Source organism: Salvia hispanica, chromosome 3 (genome assembly GCF_029641045.1).
Source record: "Salvia hispanica isolate PSC_SH4W2 chromosome 3, Shi_PSC_v1, whole genome shotgun sequence".
Taxonomy (NCBI): Eukaryota; Viridiplantae; Streptophyta; class Magnoliopsida; order Lamiales; family Lamiaceae; genus Salvia; species Salvia hispanica.
The window spans coordinates 28,619,646-28,636,105 of record NC_142694.1 but is presented as its reverse complement, the minus strand read 5'-3'; the positions used below and the strand labels follow the sequence as shown (position 1 = coordinate 28,636,105).

Here is a 16,460-nt window from a genome sequence, read left to right as displayed (position 1 = left end):
CAACACTCAGTGTGTCCCCAATATCTCCATCTTAATTGAAACTTTGATTAACTGTATATCTAAGTAATTTAGTTCCCTGTAAACCAAAATAGTTTAGATCCCTAACATTTGAGGTGTGACTTGTTAGAAGACATGGTTTATAAGTTCTGCAGTATCAATTAAAAGTATCATAATCCTCCAGCACACAATATCAAATATTTTACTGTATTAAATTTGGGAAACTTTTTGTGAACCGGGAGAATATTTTAAATTTAAAATAATTAAATTGTGGAGCATTAAATATTACCGCTCTTTTCTTAATATAGATAAGCTATCGTCTACCACTGAACTTTTCTAAATATAGACATGTGTTTGACATGGCCATCACCGATTGCCGCCAGTTTATTGTCTAGTTTTGTACAGAAGCCCCAACTCACTGCACACTCCGCTCACCTTCCCATTTAATATCGTTGAGGGATTAATTTATAAAAATATTAGGTGGGTTTGATTTGCTAGATAAAATAATACTCCATCCGTTCTTGATTAGGAGTCATATTTTAACTGGACACGAATTTCAAGAAATATGAAGAAAAGTTGGTTGAAAAAGTTAGTGAAACGTGAGACCCATTTTTTTATATTGATTTTATAATAAAATGTGAGTGAATTGAGTTAGTGGAATGTGAGACCTACTTACAATTTATGATAAAAATTAAGTGTGACTTTTAATTGGGTACGAACCAAAATGGAAAAGTGTGACTCTTAATCGGAGACAGAGGGAGTATCAAGATATAATTTAAGATTGAACTGTTAGATTATACTATTAGTTAGAGGAAGAGGCTGAAAGGGGATTAGCTATGACTAATTATTTTATGATTATCTATCTAATATTGAGTTATGAGATTGAATATCATGAACCAAACACACTACATATTTAATCTCGAGATACAATCTTGCAAACCAAACACATCCTAGAGTCCAAAATTAATCTTATACTCCCTCCGCCCCAAGGAAGATGACCCCCTTCCTTTGGCGGCACGAGATTTTATGCAATTTTATTTTGTGTGTTAAGTGGTGAGAATAAAGTAAGAGAGATAGAATAAATAGAGATAAAAGATGCTTCCATTTTTAGTAATGGGTCATCTTGATTTGAAAAACCAAAAAGGAAAGTAAGTCATATTCGATGGGACGAAAGGGGTACTTGAAAAATACTAAAATTAGTACTCCCTCCATCTGCCATTAAATGTCCCATTTTTTTCTTTCTTGTCTGTGCGCCAATAAATGTCTCATTTAATTTTTATTATATTTGGTAAGTGGACCATATATTCCACTAACTCATTCCATTCTCATTTTATTATATAATTATGTATAAAGGTAGACGTCACATTCCACTAAGTTTTTTCATCCACTTTACTTTATAAAGTCGAACAATATTTTAAAACCATGGTGACAGTCAAATATAGAACATTTAATCATAGACCGATGGAACATGAAATATATTTTTTTTGTTTTTTTTTAAGTATAACTTTTTTACATTATTATTAATGTGAACCTCATTAACACAATTTCTATTATCATTTCTTTTCAGTTTTTATTTGATACACATGCTCAATCATCAGTTTTATACTCCTACATTCTAGGAACTGGAAATATATTGATTAATACAAAAAAATTCTTCAAGATATTAAGAGTGCATTCTGATCTTAAATGGAGTAAGAATTGCTTATATTGAAATGTAACTATTGGCTATTTTGTATATCTAGCTAATATTGATAGAATACTCCACAAATATTTATATTATATAGGATATAAAGAAATCTGGAGTACTAAAATAAATCAAATCAAATCAAATTCTAACGACTATAACAATAATATAAAATAAAGCTAAATTAATACTTTCGAAATAAAATAAATGTATAGGTTCGTATCAATTTATGTTACATATGATAATCGAGAAGATTATATCGCACAGAAACCACAATTAACTCTATAGCCGCTACCACCTGTTTGAAGAAGTAGCATACTCTTACAAAGCTAGCAGTCAGCTCTTGTTTGAAAAATTCCTGATATTCAAATTCAACGCTTTTAAATACCCACATTTAAATATATGAAGCAGAATTCAGACATGCACATGAGATGAAATAGTGTACCTCGTTATGGGTTTACTGAGCTTATTATCATGCACACTCCCATCTGTCAATAAAGTACTGTTGGGAGAATCTACGATCGCTCTAAGACCCTGAAAACACCGTAAAATTAATTGTACATATCATCGTAGAGTTGTGATCAAACTAAGAACCATATCAGTTTGTTGATTCATTAATATCAGTTGGTATCACAAAACTGCAGCATGCCAACAGAGTTAGTAGAGAATAGATGAGAGGTACCATGAGATTTTGCATTGGATTTCCAGGAAGTTTCAATTGATCCTGCACCAAACCATTGAAAATAATTAGTTAATAAAAGCAGGTTGCTAACTACTAAACTTTACGGGAATATCACTCAAGATAAGGAGACGAAATGTGGATGCTTCCCAAACCACCGTTCCCGGTTAAGAAATAAAACTTCCGAATAACCACTGAGATGTAAGAAAATTATGATGATTAAGGGTTTCAAAGCCTACCAGGAAAAGTGATTCTTCCTAATGAAGAAATGGCCCAAACTAGTTTAAATATAAAGAAATCTAGAAACAATGTAAGCTAAAATGGCATATAAAAAGTTTCCTGGCACTGCAAAGCAAGATTGATTTTTTTTAAAAATACTGTGCCTCAAATATTTTTATCCCCTCAAGAGGTGTACCTTGAAATTAAAAAGATGAAAAAATGGCATTATATTGAAAACCTAAGCATGATTCACAGGAGAATATAAAAATAGATTAAATGATTTTTATCACAAAAAAAAAGAGAAAATAAAGTGCAGGAAAAGGAGAATAACCAACCTGAATCCTTTCTGGCATGGCCATCCTTTTCCCATTAACAATGCTACACAGGTACATTACCCCAGCATTTGCAAACTCCTGTAAACAGCAAGAATGAGCAAGTATTAAGTGCTGCAGAAGCAACTTGCAGAAAAAGAAAATAAAGATTAGAGTAATATCAGTTCAAAAAAGGGGTTCACCTGCTTGTCTTCTAGTGAATGTAGTTTTCCATCCTGCAACAGAACATACGAGATAAGAGTTGAAAGGGGAGGAACCAATTCAAAAGAAATACAAATTGCAGTGTTTGTGAACCAAGAACATAAATATGGTGAAGCAGCATCCTGGACAAAGTTTCAAGCCTTAAAACGTGTGATACAGCAACCTAACTTCAATAGTATTGCAATAATGAAACCATGGCGCTAGAATGTGTATGGCAGATGGACGAATCAGATTTTCAGCGTTATATTCAAAGAGGTGCAAAGTGATAGCTCGAATGCATGACTCATCTATTGCACAAGAGGACACTCAAATAGAAAACAAACAAAGTTTTAGCAGAAGTTTCAAGTTTCGACTCAAAAAAATATGAACTTAATAGATAAACACATCTACAAGTGTGGCAACGTCAACATTTCTTGTACTGGGAACAAAATTGAGAGCCAGAATTAACTGTGTATTAAAAGAATCACATATACTCCAACGACTATGCTCTCTTTCTACTTGTCCATGTTATCGTCTTAATTGTTTATACAAGACACATTAACAAACATTCATATGAGCATGCTGCAGCCTATTTAAACCAAACTGCAGGAACATATAAATAAATAATTTGACAAAATGAAAACTAACCAAACCGGAAACAATCTGATGCAAATCATTCAAATCAAAGCCAATTTGAGAGAGATCAGCTTGCGCATCAGAAACCTGTTTCAAGAGTTCAAAATATATTGGGAATTGATTATACATTCTTTAGATTGCTAGTTAAGGAAATACAAAATGAAATCAGCAATGCAATTGCATGTACCTCATTCCTAATTAATTTAGAAATCTCTATTTGCTCATCAATTTTTCCGTCCAAGTTCTCAATTCTTTGAGTCAAGTGCCTTTTTGCTGCCTGCTCGCAAACCATATAGAAAATCAATCACAAAGATATTACATAGGTTAAATAGTCGGATCACCAAGGTTGTAGATGATATAATGTTTTGAGTGCAGGTCAAATAATTACTATAAAAGTCTAAAGCATGCTAAAAAATTAAGTCATGTAACTACTCTTACAATCTTGCTTTACCAGTCATCTGGAATAGTAACAGATTTCGGTAAAGGCATAAGCAGACACCATAAACTTTTTGTCACACTCATCACAAAATCAGAGGTATCAAGGAAAAGAAAACATGATGGTCCAATAAAAACCAGCCTTATAGCTTATACTTACAGCAAGAGCATCAGAGACGTGATCCAAGTGTTTTGTCAAGTTTGAAACAGCATTTGCCATATTCTGCTTTGATACATACATCAGGTCTGAGAAGGAATAACCCTGGCATTTGAAAAAGGCGAGCCGAAGGGATCGTGTCAAAAAAAAAGAGAATCAGTTTCCAAAAAAGACATGCAGGCAGCAAAAAACACAAAAGAGAATAGCCTTTAAATGTGGAACCTCCTAGCCTAGGCACGTAAATGAATGAAATATATCCCTAACCTTCCACCACATGTACCCATAACCCAAAGCTCCAACAGCAGCAGCTGGAACAATAAGAGATGTTAAGTTACCTACAACAATGAGATCAAGAGTCAGAACTTGCACAGTTATGAGCCGACATATGCTCTTGGACAAACACAATGTACTGACTCTGGGTAGAGCTCCCATTTAGAACAGTAATCTGCCTAGATGAAGCCAGCTGGCGAACCTCCATTGCTAATCGACGGACCTGAAAATGAGCTAAACATATATCAAAGCTGAAGGGCACATCTTTTTGAAATACCCACAGGCATTACACTTAACATATTGTGCCCAGATCATTTTAACAGTAATCTAACAAGTGCACCGATATCCTTAAAAGAAAAGGGACAATGAGAAACTCAATATTTTGGTGGATGTAACACAAGGCAAAACCCAAAATCCAAAGGCCATTTGAACATCCAAAAATGAGGACAAGTACTTCTACACAAACATGTGAAAGACGATGGTATCATAGTTCTACAGATAACTTGGATAAATGACAGTCATCAATTAGTTTTTCGATCATAGATTATTTGCTAAACTATCATTGACAATTATTGAACAGAATAAGTAGGCAGTTGACTAAGTTACCACGACATATTATTCAATACTAAGGTCTATAACAGCAACATGAAGATGATAATTACTCCCTCCGTCCCATTCAAGATGTCCACCTTTCCTTTTAGTTTGTCTCACTCAAGATGTCCACCTTTCCTTTTAGTTTGTCTCACTCAAGATGTCCACTTTCTATATTTAGAATTTAGAAATAAATCTCTCTTTTCTCTCCTCATTAAAATATTCAACTATTTTTTTCTCTCTACTTACTCCACCTAACAACTCTTCCTAAAATCATGTGTCACTCGAGAATGTGGACATCTTGAGTGGGATGGAGGGAGAATTAAATAACACTAAGGTCTATAACACCAACATGAAGATGATAATTGAAATATAAGAACAAACCTGGCTAGCAATGGCATCAGAATAATCTGATTCCCCCTCTGACTCCCCTGATTTCTCCATGCCTTTAACCAAATTCTGGCAAATATCCGGGAAATATTTTGAAATTAATCAAGAAACGCATAGTTTGAACTAAATAAACATTGCAGCTGAAAAAATTTCGCTTAATTTAAAAAGTATCAAGCAGTCATGAGACCACTACATCAACTGAGAATTACTCGAACTTAATGTCATATTCAGGTACTATACTAGTCTATTTGTTTCGAGATCACTTTCTCTGAGATTATATTAACATAGCGCCTATTCTCTGAGAGATATTTCACAAGCATTCCCCAATTGAATATCGCAGTAGCAGAAAAAACATACTCCATACGTCCCTTAAAAATGAACTTTTGAAGGGGCACGGATTTTAATGAACAATTGGTAAAATTCATAATTTTAAGGGACGGACTAAAATGATTGAAATATTGTTAGCGAAAAACAAGTTCCATCTCTTTCCTAAATCACAAAATTCATAATTTTAAGGGAAGAACTCAAAAAGAAATACTAGTAGTGTTAATATTTTTAAGGGATGGAGGAGTACTAAATTTGACATTCGTTTGGACCAAACTAACTAAGATATCTATCTACAATGCAAAGCAACTCTCTTCACAGCTGGTAACAGAAGCCACACTGTATTAAGATTTCGAATACAGCTAAAAAATTGAAATTAAAGAAGATAATGAGTAAAATTCGAAAAGAATGGAGATGGAAAATTCAATACCTGCAACTCAGCCAATACATCTGACAGTTTCCCATTCTTTAACAATATGGTTCCAGTGTAACCTAATCACGGGAAAAAACCATAGAAAAATTGCCTCTTTTTTAATATCGATCTACAAGAAATAACTAAAATTAAAGAAAAAAAAGCAATAACTTACCAGCTCCGGCAATCAGAACGATCCTTGATAGACCAAATCCTGCTTGCGTGGCCATGGCGGAGCCCTAAGAAATTGATCTATTATGGTGTAAAGATGTATACATAAATATTCAAGCAATTTTCCTGCCAAAACCAGTTTTACAAATATTGTTATAGCAGGATTCAATTTTGATGCTTATTGGCATCAGTCCACTAGGTTTGGCCCATTTCCTTTTATTTCTATTTATTGGGTAAGGAGAAAAGGAGAGAAAAAGCCCAAGAAAACTCTCCATCTCTATTTCTCACATTTACCGCGATTTACAGCCGAGCACGCTCTGTCTCCATTCTTACTTCTCCATAAAGAATTATTCAAACTCCACATCGATTGCGAAAAATTGGTAAGAATTTTTATGTATATCTTATTCCTCGAATTGAAGGATTAAATCAGGAGAAAGTCGTTGTTGAATTGAGCTGGCGAGAATTTATGATTTGAATTGGGGGTACTTCATTGTAATTGGCTTTATGTAATGCTAGGTAGAATATGTTGTGAATTTATAACTTGAATTGGGGGTATTTCGTAGTAATTTGGGACTTCTCCAAATATTATGAGCCTCAATTGGATTGAATTATGTGATGCTCAAACTTGTCTGCAAGAGTTCATGACTATAAAATTCTTCAAGAGTTCATGACTATAAATTCCTGCAATGCCTGAAATGTAACACATCAACTTTTTTTCTCTCTACTCACCTGGCCTAAATGACAGCTAACATAATTTTTCCCAAAACCTGATTTTTATATATTGATAGATTGTTGGGTTTGCTATATTTTCTTAATTTGATTTGGAATTGCTTTTTAACATGAATGTGAATAAATTCTAATCTTGAACTAAAATTGATAGAGTTGTGCTATTAACTATTGACGAAACACTAAGATTGCTAGTTTCTTTTGTAATTTAATTAGGAATGATCATACGAAATTGAAGATGTTATATCTGTAGGAAATTAAACATATTTAGCTGCCTAGATGTTGATGTAAAAGGTTATGGTTTGATTCTCACATACATTTAGATATAGGTATTGTTATGTTTGTCATTGATTTCGCTTTTCTGCCGTATCTCTTATGTGCTCTGCTTCGATGTATAAACAATATAAGTGATGCTTTCATTGTGGTACTGAATGTTATGTAGGTTATAACTGCAATGGCAACTGAACAGACTCCAACCGAGAACCCCTCATCCATAGCTTCTACCCCAGCTGCAGCTTCATGCCGGAAGAAGAAGAGCGAAAGTGGAACTTTCCTAGAAGACGTGAAAGATCACATTGATGAATTCATCCATGCTTCTATGGACGAACACAAAACTTGCTTCCAAAAGACTATCAAGAAGGTTGCTTAAAGTCCTGTTTTAACATTTACATTTCCAGGAATTTGATTTTCTCTTCTCATTATGTAATACTCTATTTGGCACACTTCATGGTCTTTTAGATGTTCGGGATGTCAAAAGCTGTTGCAGAGAAGAACTCTGAGGCCAAGGAAATTGAAAGTTCTTTGCCTCTTCGAACGACTGTTTCTGAGTAAGGTGTATTCTGCCCTGCTTTGATATGGACTTTAATAATGGATATATTTAGTTGTTGTCAAAATGTTTTAGATGTGGAATAAGTCATCTTTGAGACTGATACTTGGAAGTTGTTATGAAATGTGTATGCTAATAAGGTTGAACTTAACGTGAATCTTGTACTTGGCAACCTTGAGCCCAGACAATTCAACAATATTTACAACATGTTCTTAGTATTTTTCATTTATTCCATGTGTTTACAATACATGAAATCATGAATCTGGCTGCCCTTGAAATACTACAGACAAAACTCCAGTAGAGGGGAAGGGGATTAGAAGTTCCGGCCGAAGTTTAGTTATTTCTACTGAATCCGTGTCTAGCATTCTAACTCATCCTACTATTCTTTCACTCATGGCCGGTATGGTGTAGCACCATTGATGATTCATGGAACAATTTTGCACTTTAGTAGAAACACTCAACCATCGCTGCCTTCCCAATAGTTTTGACATCCTAGTATATACTCCCTCCGTCCCATTAAATATGCAACATTTGCTTTTCGGCACGAGATTTTATTTAGTGTTGTTTTGTGAGTTAATGAAGAGAGAGTAAAGTAAAAGAGAAGAAAAAGTAGAAAGAGTATTGTTTCCATATTTAGAAACGTTTCATTTTTAATGGGACAAACCAAAAAGGGAAACGTTTTATTCTAATGGGACAGAGGGAGTAAATAATTATCCCAGCCTGATCATATTATTGCAAGCTCAATACTTGGGTCATCTTGCAAAAACATGTTGCACTTGTTGAGCAAAAAATTATACTCCCTCCGTCTCATTCAAGATGTCCACATTCTTGAGTGGCATGTGATTTTAAGAAGAGTTGTTAGGCGGAGTAAGTAGAGAGAAAAAAGGTAGTTGAATATTTTAATGAGAGAAGAGAGTGATTTATTTCCAAATATAGAAAGTGGACATCTTGAGTAGGACAAACTAAAAGGGAAAGGTGGACATTTTAAGTGGGATGGAGGGAGTATTCAGTTAATACTGTTGTAATATGCTTTACTCTCTATTACATTCGGCATCTCTGTTCTCTTTCTCTTACATGGAATGATGGAAAGAATTACCACAAAAACATGAAAGTTAAAGGTATCTAGAGCAGCCAATCACCAATGTAGAATTTCCCATCTCATAAGATTCATAATGAAAAGCAATGATAGAAGAAAAATTGAATCCTAGAACATAGTAGTAGTAATTAACTTATGCAGCTTTTGCAGTACTGGGTAGGGAAATGCATGGATTAAACTCATTTTTTGATACAGTTCCCTTGCCGTTGCCTTCATGGTTCTGGCTGCTGCAGCCTGAAGCCTCTCTAGTAATCATCTCATTTAACTGCAAAAATTCTTGAAAATTCTTCCTTTTCATGCTCTCCCTCCAGCCTAAAACATGTCAGCCAACAATATTAAACAGACCACTCCTTGCTTTCTTGAGAGAGATAGATAGATAGAGTGTTGGTTTCCCACTCCGGCTGGGTATTCTGTACCCAGCTCCTGTTGGAGTTGAAATCGTTCATCTCCTGACGGGGATCAAGGTTGTTGAAAAGGTCATGGGGATCCATTGAGTTTTTTAGAGAGGGAAAAGGATATGGATTGGAACAGATGAAGTGAATGAATGAGGAAGAAGTGAAGATGAGGTTGTAATTATAGAATTTTCGGATTAATAAAAAAAATTGAAAAATCCTACCCATTTTTTTGGCAGGTCTCACCACCTACAACAGGTGCCCCGAGCGGACGCACCTGTTCTGGTGCCCCTCCCATAGCCCCAGACCCATCGCCGCCCCTCCCCATTCCCGACCCAGGAACCTACAATGGAGAGGGACGCGCTGCATGGCTCCCCCATTCTTTCAATGTAAATTCTTATTTATGGTCCAATAGTAATATTTTTGTGATGGTATGGTAGTTACCTAAACAGTTAAACTCATTATGCGGCTTCCTCATTCTTCCACCGTAAATGTTATAGTAATAGTTATTTATGATCCACTGATTATATTTTTGAGGTGCTGGGATATAGTTACCTAAACATTTAAACTCGTTCTCCATTCACTTTGTTCACTTATTACTAATAGTGTTAAGTGGGTGGTGAATAAAGTAAGAGAGATACAGATAGAATAAAGTAAAACGGTTATCTTTTGCCAAAAATAGAATTGACTCAATTATCTTAGAATTTTCAAAATAAAAATAAAAATAAATTACTCAATTAACATGGAACCTGCAACGTAGGGAGACTAATATATTTACCAACATTTGGTGAAACTCATTCTCTATTTATAATATTACAATATTGTTTTATTAAAAGTTGCATCACATTTATTGAGACTTATTTTTAATAAGAGCAAGGAGTAGATGTGATATAAGATAAAATCCACATCCATCAATCCATTACATATTAGTATTATTCTGGAAATAGAAAATTGCCGGGGTGGTAGATTTGTGAAAAGCTAATAAGATAGAACATTTCAGTATGCGTCCACAAAATATATACTACTTAATATATTTCATTTTTTTTTTTTAATTAATAGATATCGTACTTATACTAGTTCATTTCACTAATACATAGTAGTATTTGATTAAAAATCTAATTATATAAAAATAAAACTCAGATTCTATAAAAAAATTTCATCTATTTTAAATCTCACGTTGAATCAAAGTAAAAACATTAATTTATGAATTGGGTGAGTAGTTTTTTAAAGATCTTAGCATTCTTCTTCTTTTAAAATAGTCATGTCATTCTCCGGAAACACGTTGATGGTGGAATAAAAAAAAAATATTCCATATTATTATTTAGAACTTGGAATATAGGTTATCAATCAATTTGAACTAGAAAAAGGTCTTAAGAAACTTAAACACCTAATGATTTCAAAGTTTAGATAAACATTAGATCTACAGTAGTATCTAGTAGATTATGGCCCCTCGAATTAATTATCAGCGAAATTTTGATCAGATAAGCTTTTGATAAACATGATTATGTTTATTGTTAGTGAATCACATCAATACTGCTTCAAGATAGACAACCAATATCAGTATTAGAAAAAAGAAAATGAAATAAATGAGGCCCCCATTTTTCAATCTAGTTAATAAGTCTATTACTACAAGATTATGAAAGCTTTCAACTTGCAGTAATGCGCACTAATATTATTATTATATTATTATAAAAGCCACTTTCAACATAATTTTCTCTGTATATCCTTATCACACTTGATATAATTAATCGTAATCAATTATTATTTGACTTATAATTGAGAATACACGACATCTTTTATTACCTAACTCGCCACTCGCCTTTCGCCTTTCGCTGCAGTTGGATACTTGGATATATAGAACTCCTATACTATTTGGTTTTGTTACGTTAAATGGCCTTCTTAATATCTTGTATTGAAATTCAGTTAGGTAAATTACAATAATATTTATGTAATTATAAGTATAATGAGTTAGCACGTGGGGTATCAATTAGTAATAAAAAAATCTGTCTCTAGAACTAGCACTTTAGTCAAATTTTGGTATTTTGAACTTTAAAATTGATCTAAAATATCACAAACTTTAAATTTTGTTAGTTATTTACCATGGCAGATCAATCACCATATCCAACTAACCTCCGTTCATTTTTTATCCTACTTGGGACTACTACACCAACGTGATTTTCTGTATAATTTTTATCTTATTTGTCACGAACTTAAAAAGTGAAAATACCTAAACATAAACATAAAAATGATAAAGGATCTTTGGTTCAAAAAAAAAGAGATAGGATCGCATGTGAAATCGACGTTACCATTTAATTTTCTTCAACCACAAAAGGAAATTACCGCTTTTCGATCAAAGGGAGGTAGAAAATATAAAGCAAAAGTAAAGAGGAAAAATAGGACAAAACAACCTAAAACAAAGATAGTATAGAAAACTGATCAAAAAGATGATTCTTTATCTAAATCAGAATAAGAACCAAACATGACAGCGCAGCACAAAAGCGCTAGTGTCACAACGTTCTTCTAAGACTTTAACACTAGCACTAATTTTCAAAACTATATTTAATTTATATAATTGGAAAACTATAATCGGTTAATTAGCTAATATTATCATGTAGTACTCGAGTTGGTTATCATAATCATTTTGTCATTTTGATACGTTGTATAAGTAGTAGAGTAATTTTCCTTTCTAATAGAAGTCAACACATTTCTTCTCTCTTCATCTCCCTATCTTTTTTCATTTTGCTACTTTATGTAAATACTCCCTCCGTCCCCCATTAGGAGTCACACTTTGACCGGGCACGGATTTTAAGAAATGTAAAGAAAAGTTGGTTTGAAAAAGTTAGTGGAATGTGAGATCCATTTTTTATATTGATTTTATAATAAATGAGTGAATTGAGTTAGCGGAATGTGGGACCTACTTACCATTTATGGTAAAAATGAAGTGTGACTCTTAATTAGGGACGAACCGAAATGAAAAAGTGTGACTCTTAATAGGGGACGGAGGGAGTATTTACCAAACTCACTTAACAAAATATTTCTTAAATCACGTGCAAAAAAAAACGTCTTCACTACCGCGGAACGGATGGAGTAGTATTTAAATTACAAATTTAAGTTAACACTAGTAACCAATTACCAAGATTAATCATAATCTTGAGTAAAAATTACAGAAAACATCCATTTACAATTGTACATATACATGAACATGTACAAATCAATCCCATCAATACGTAGTACATATTTGTCTTTATTTTAATTTTATTTCGCAGTAGAACATTTTCGACTTCACTTTTTCAAAAAATGTTTTCCTGCTCACACACACACACATTCAAAGGCCGGCGTCGAATGGCACGCCGGCCGATGGCAGCCAAGAAGTCCCGCCGATGAAGCTAGCAACCGTAAACTTGCTAGCTTCCGGCGTGGCCATAACATGAAACCCCGGCCATCCCACCCTGCCGGATGTGGGCGCGCCGGCCCCCATATTCCCATACTCCGCAAAATACAACGTCTTGTAGGTGGACCCACTCGACCCCTCCCACTCCACCCACCCCCGCGGCGACACCTGCCCGGCGATGTTGCTCTGCATCACCACCGCCCTCGAATACGCCTTCCACGGCCGCCCGAGGTACAGCGCGAAGGACTTCTTCCCCGCGGAGGAGAAGTCCGACCCCACTGCGATCCTCGAGTTCTGCACCGAGAACCCCGTGTTCTGGCCCGGGTCGGTGCGGCCGTTGGCGAGTATGGTGCTGAAGGAGGCCCCGCTCCTGGGGCTGCGGAACACCAGGTTGCAGCTCTGCAGCACGGCCGCCGCGTTGCCGAAGATGTAGTCAATGGTGCCGTGGACGTCGCACTCCCTGTAGAACTGGCGCAGGGAGTGCGCGTACAGGGTGTCCTGGTAGCCCGCGACGCTGCACCGGTACAGGACGGACCGGTCCGAGGCGATGTTCAGGGCCACCGCCTGGTGGCCCTCCGCCCCGGCCGTGTTCTCAAACCCGATGTCGCGGGCTATGAATCCGTCCCCACGGACAGCTGTCCAATTCAGAAAAAAAAAAAGCGTTACTACGTACTTAAAAAAAAAACTGATACGTAGTATTAATTAGGGATTAATAAATACTTTAAAATTCATAAAAAAAATTAGATGATGTGGAATAAATATCCGTACTGAAAGTAGCGGAGCCCTTGAGCGAAGAGCCCTTGGCGACGCTACTCCCGGCACTAATGACCGTCGCGTATTTGCCATCCCCGATCAACGTGATCCCGTCTTTACTAACAGTGATTTTTTCATTGTAAGTTCCCGCCTTCACATATATGACGAAACGGCCTCCTGAGGCCGCGTTGATCGCCTCGCCCACGCTCTTAAAATTCCCACTCCCGTCCTTGGCCACCACAGCATTCGCCTTCACCGCCCCCGCGCTACTCTGAAGCAGCTTCCTGTTGGCGGGCGACACCCAATCCGGAAAATCTCCCGCTTGGAGGAGCCTCCGCCTTGTGGGCTGCGTTGCGATGCGGTTGGCTAGGGCGAGGGAGTTGCTGGCCAGTTTGGAGAGATGGTCGATTTTGTTGTAAATCGCGGCCGTGTATGAGTCTGCCGTCGCGTGATCTTTGATCTCGTCTCGGCATGTTTCTTGGAATGTTAGGGCGGCGCTCACCCATGTTTGGATGTCGAATTTGTGGGTTTTGGGAGATTTTTGGATTGCTTCCATCGCTTGGTTTAGTCGTTTTAGAGACATCTCCATTAGTTCGTGGCAGTAATCTGTATTTTTTGTTTTTACAAGACATAAGTCAAAAAATGATGAAACACTGAAATAGAGAACAAGATGTTGATATTACTTCCTCTGCCAATACTTGGCACAAATTTAACTAATGTGAGTTTTAAGAAATATAATATAAAATTAGTTGAAAAAGTTGGTAGACTGTGGGTTTTATTTGTATTATAATTTTTTAATAAAATGTGAGTGAAAATGAGTTAGTGGAATATGAGGTCCATTGTCAAAAGTAGTAAAAATATAAGTGTAATAAGTATTGGCGGACAGACTAAAAAGAAAATTAGTGAAAAATAATGGCGGATGGAGAGAATATAATAATACTATATCTCTTGAAAAATCTTATCAAATATAAAGACAAATATGTAATACTATAGGGTTGATTGCATATAATTGAATGCATAATTTAGGACCAAATTGCGGATTGATTATTATATATGACAATTAAGTTTTGATACTTGTCCTTAGGCCTTAGCTCTCTAATAATTGGATCCTTCCTATTCCAAGGTGAAATTCAAAGGTACCTAGAAATTCCAAATTGCTACAATAAAAAGAAAAACACTCTCGTGACAACAATTTTCTTCTTTTCTGATCGTTTTCTAACGACAAAAAACACAACACTATGAGTATTATTAGAAAAGGTGTCGGATTTACCCGTGGCAGTTTGGATGAGTTGAGAGTCGGGCGAGATAGAATTAGAGGCCAAGGAAACGAGCTCTGGCATCTTGACTTGTGAGATGGTCTCGTTAACGAGTAGGGTCAAAAAATCGACATTTCGATCCTTTGACCCTAATTGTGACAAAGTCTGGCCACACAATATTGGATATCTTGTGTAACCACATTGACCTCTCACAGCCTCTTCATAATCAAGATTTCCTGCCCGTGAAACTTGACACAAACATGTTATTGCTAAAAATAATACAACTAGAACATATTTTGATGGTTCCATTAGTCTCAACATGCAAAAGCTTGAAACAAGAGGACTTTTTTTTGCCTTCGAAAAATAAATATTATAAACTTAGAAATTTTCTAAGTGTGGTATTGGTGATTGTGTGAATTAAAGTGGATACGTGCTGGGATTTTATAGGGCAAAAAGATGAGTGCATGCATGTCTATCTAGCAAGTTAGTTTAGGCGTCAATTTTAATTGAGCTTGACATGCATGTCTAATCACTATTGCCTAGGCAATTTGGATTGACTTATCACTACAAAAAAAGCGGCTGTTTGTGACCACTTTATTGCGAGCACTGACTTTTGCTCGCAAACTTGTGACCACTTTATTACGAGCACCGACTTTTGCTCGCAAACTTGCGAGCATAATAGCGAGCATACACGAAAACAACATCCATTTACACCCATTTTTTGCCGGCTGGAATAAAATGAGGGATTTTGCGAGCACACCTATAGTGCTCGAAAGTTTGCGAGCAAAGGGTGCTCGCATCTGTCACAAAATATACATGTGCTCGCAAATTAGTGAGCAATAATAGCTGCTAGCAAATTAGTGAGCAAAAATAGGTGCTCGCAAACTTTAGTTCTTATCCAAATCTACTTTCTTCTTTTCTCATTTGTTACCTTTCTCCACACCGTAGATTCCATCCCTTCCATCCCTTCTGCCATCAGCTTCCACTCATTGCAAAAATTTTGCCAGATCTACTTACATAAAAGTTGGGAGTAGAGATATGGGGAAGCAAGCTTATTAAATTTTGATATTTTCACATTATTGAAAATTGGGGGTAGAAAAATGTGGGGAAGCAAGCTCATCAAATTTTGATATTTTTCAATTATTGAAAGGTAAAACTTTGATTTGCTAGTTATTCTTCTAAAGTTGTGGGCTAAATTATTATACTTGATTTGTTAGATATTCTTAAAAGTTGTGGGCTAAATTATTATACATGATTTGTAAGATATTTCTTCTAAAGTTGTGGGCTAAATTATTATACATGATTTGTTAGCTATTCTTTTAAATTTGTGGGCTAAATTATTATATACTTGATTTGTTAGATATTCTTTTAAATTTGTGGGCTAAATAATTCACAATATTATTATACTTGATTTGTTAGATGTTTTTCTAAATTTGTGGGCTTAATAATTCAAAATATTGGTGTACTCGATTTGATCTATATTATGATATTTGATTTGTTAGTTATTCTTATTTGTGGGCTAAATAACTCAAAGTATTATTAC

General features: G+C 35.4%; 3 protein-coding genes across 3 annotated transcripts; 1 reads left to right on the top strand and 2 right to left on the bottom strand.

Annotated features, from left to right (window-relative positions):
- Nucleotides 1-1,845: 1,845 nt before the first annotated feature.
- LOC125212368 (uncharacterized) lies at nucleotides 1,846-6,651 on the bottom strand. The gene is made up of 13 exons (XM_089068514.1): nucleotides 6,482-6,651; nucleotides 6,325-6,386; nucleotides 5,565-5,639; nucleotides 4,734-4,812; nucleotides 4,584-4,654; nucleotides 4,323-4,424; nucleotides 3,915-4,004; nucleotides 3,740-3,814; nucleotides 3,094-3,126; nucleotides 2,915-2,992; nucleotides 2,364-2,405; nucleotides 2,127-2,215; nucleotides 1,846-2,039 (listed from the first exon to the last, which is right to left on the bottom strand). Exons 1-13 carry the CDS (start codon nucleotides 6,534-6,536, stop codon nucleotides 2,018-2,020), a joined length of 873 nt encoding a protein of 290 aa, XP_088924640.1. The 5' UTR covers nucleotides 6,537-6,651; the 3' UTR covers nucleotides 1,846-2,017.
- Nucleotides 6,652-6,727: 76 nt separating this feature from the next.
- Nucleotides 6,728-8,258, top strand: LOC125212575 (uncharacterized). Its single transcript, XM_089068515.1, has 3 exons — nucleotides 6,728-6,857; nucleotides 7,646-7,843; nucleotides 7,942-8,258. Exons 2-3 carry the CDS (start codon nucleotides 7,658-7,660, stop codon nucleotides 8,032-8,034), a joined length of 279 nt encoding a protein of 92 aa, XP_088924641.1. The 5' UTR covers nucleotides 6,728-6,857; nucleotides 7,646-7,657; the 3' UTR covers nucleotides 8,035-8,258.
- Nucleotides 8,259-12,586: 4,328 nt separating this feature from the next.
- On the bottom strand, nucleotides 12,587-15,329 carry LOC148930512 (putative pectinesterase/pectinesterase inhibitor 54). The gene is made up of 3 exons (XM_089066830.1): nucleotides 14,932-15,329; nucleotides 13,677-14,267; nucleotides 12,587-13,543 (listed from the first exon to the last, which is right to left on the bottom strand). The coding sequence occupies exons 1-3, from the start codon at nucleotides 15,236-15,238 to the stop codon at nucleotides 12,843-12,845; spliced, it is 1,599 nt and encodes a 532-aa protein (XP_088922956.1). The 5' UTR covers nucleotides 15,239-15,329; the 3' UTR covers nucleotides 12,587-12,842.
- Nucleotides 15,330-16,460: the final 1,131 nt, after the last annotated feature.

Bases quoted from the DNA above. Each gene is read 5' to 3' on its own strand.
- LOC125212368 (XM_089068514.1), bottom strand. From the start codon at position 6,536: ATGGCCACGCAAGCAGGATTTGGTCTATCAAGGATCGTTCTGATTGCC. The intron at 3,815-3,914 runs GTACATGCAATT...CTCTTGAAACAG, and splicing joins CTAAATTAATTAGGAATGAG to GTTTCTGATGCGCAAGCTGA. The intron at 2,406-2,914 runs GTTGGTTATTCT...GGTTTGGTGCAG, and splicing joins CCATGCCAGAAAGGATTCAG to GATCAATTGAAACTTCCTGG.
- LOC125212575 (XM_089068515.1), top strand. From the start codon at position 7,658: ATGGCAACTGAACAGACTCCAACCGAGAACCCCTCATCCATAGCTTCT. The intron at 7,844-7,941 runs GTTGCTTAAAGT...ATGGTCTTTTAG, and splicing joins TCCAAAAGACTATCAAGAAG to ATGTTCGGGATGTCAAAAGC.
- LOC148930512 (XM_089066830.1), bottom strand. From the start codon at position 15,238: ATGTTGAGACTAATGGAACCATCAAAATATGTTCTAGTTGTATTATTT. The intron at 14,268-14,931 runs GTAAATCCGACA...CAAAAAATACAG, and splicing joins ACTCATCCAAACTGCCACGG to ATTACTGCCACGAACTAATG. The intron at 13,544-13,676 runs GTACGGATATTT...TGAATTGGACAG, and splicing joins CAAGGGCTCCGCTACTTTCA to CTGTCCGTGGGGACGGATTC.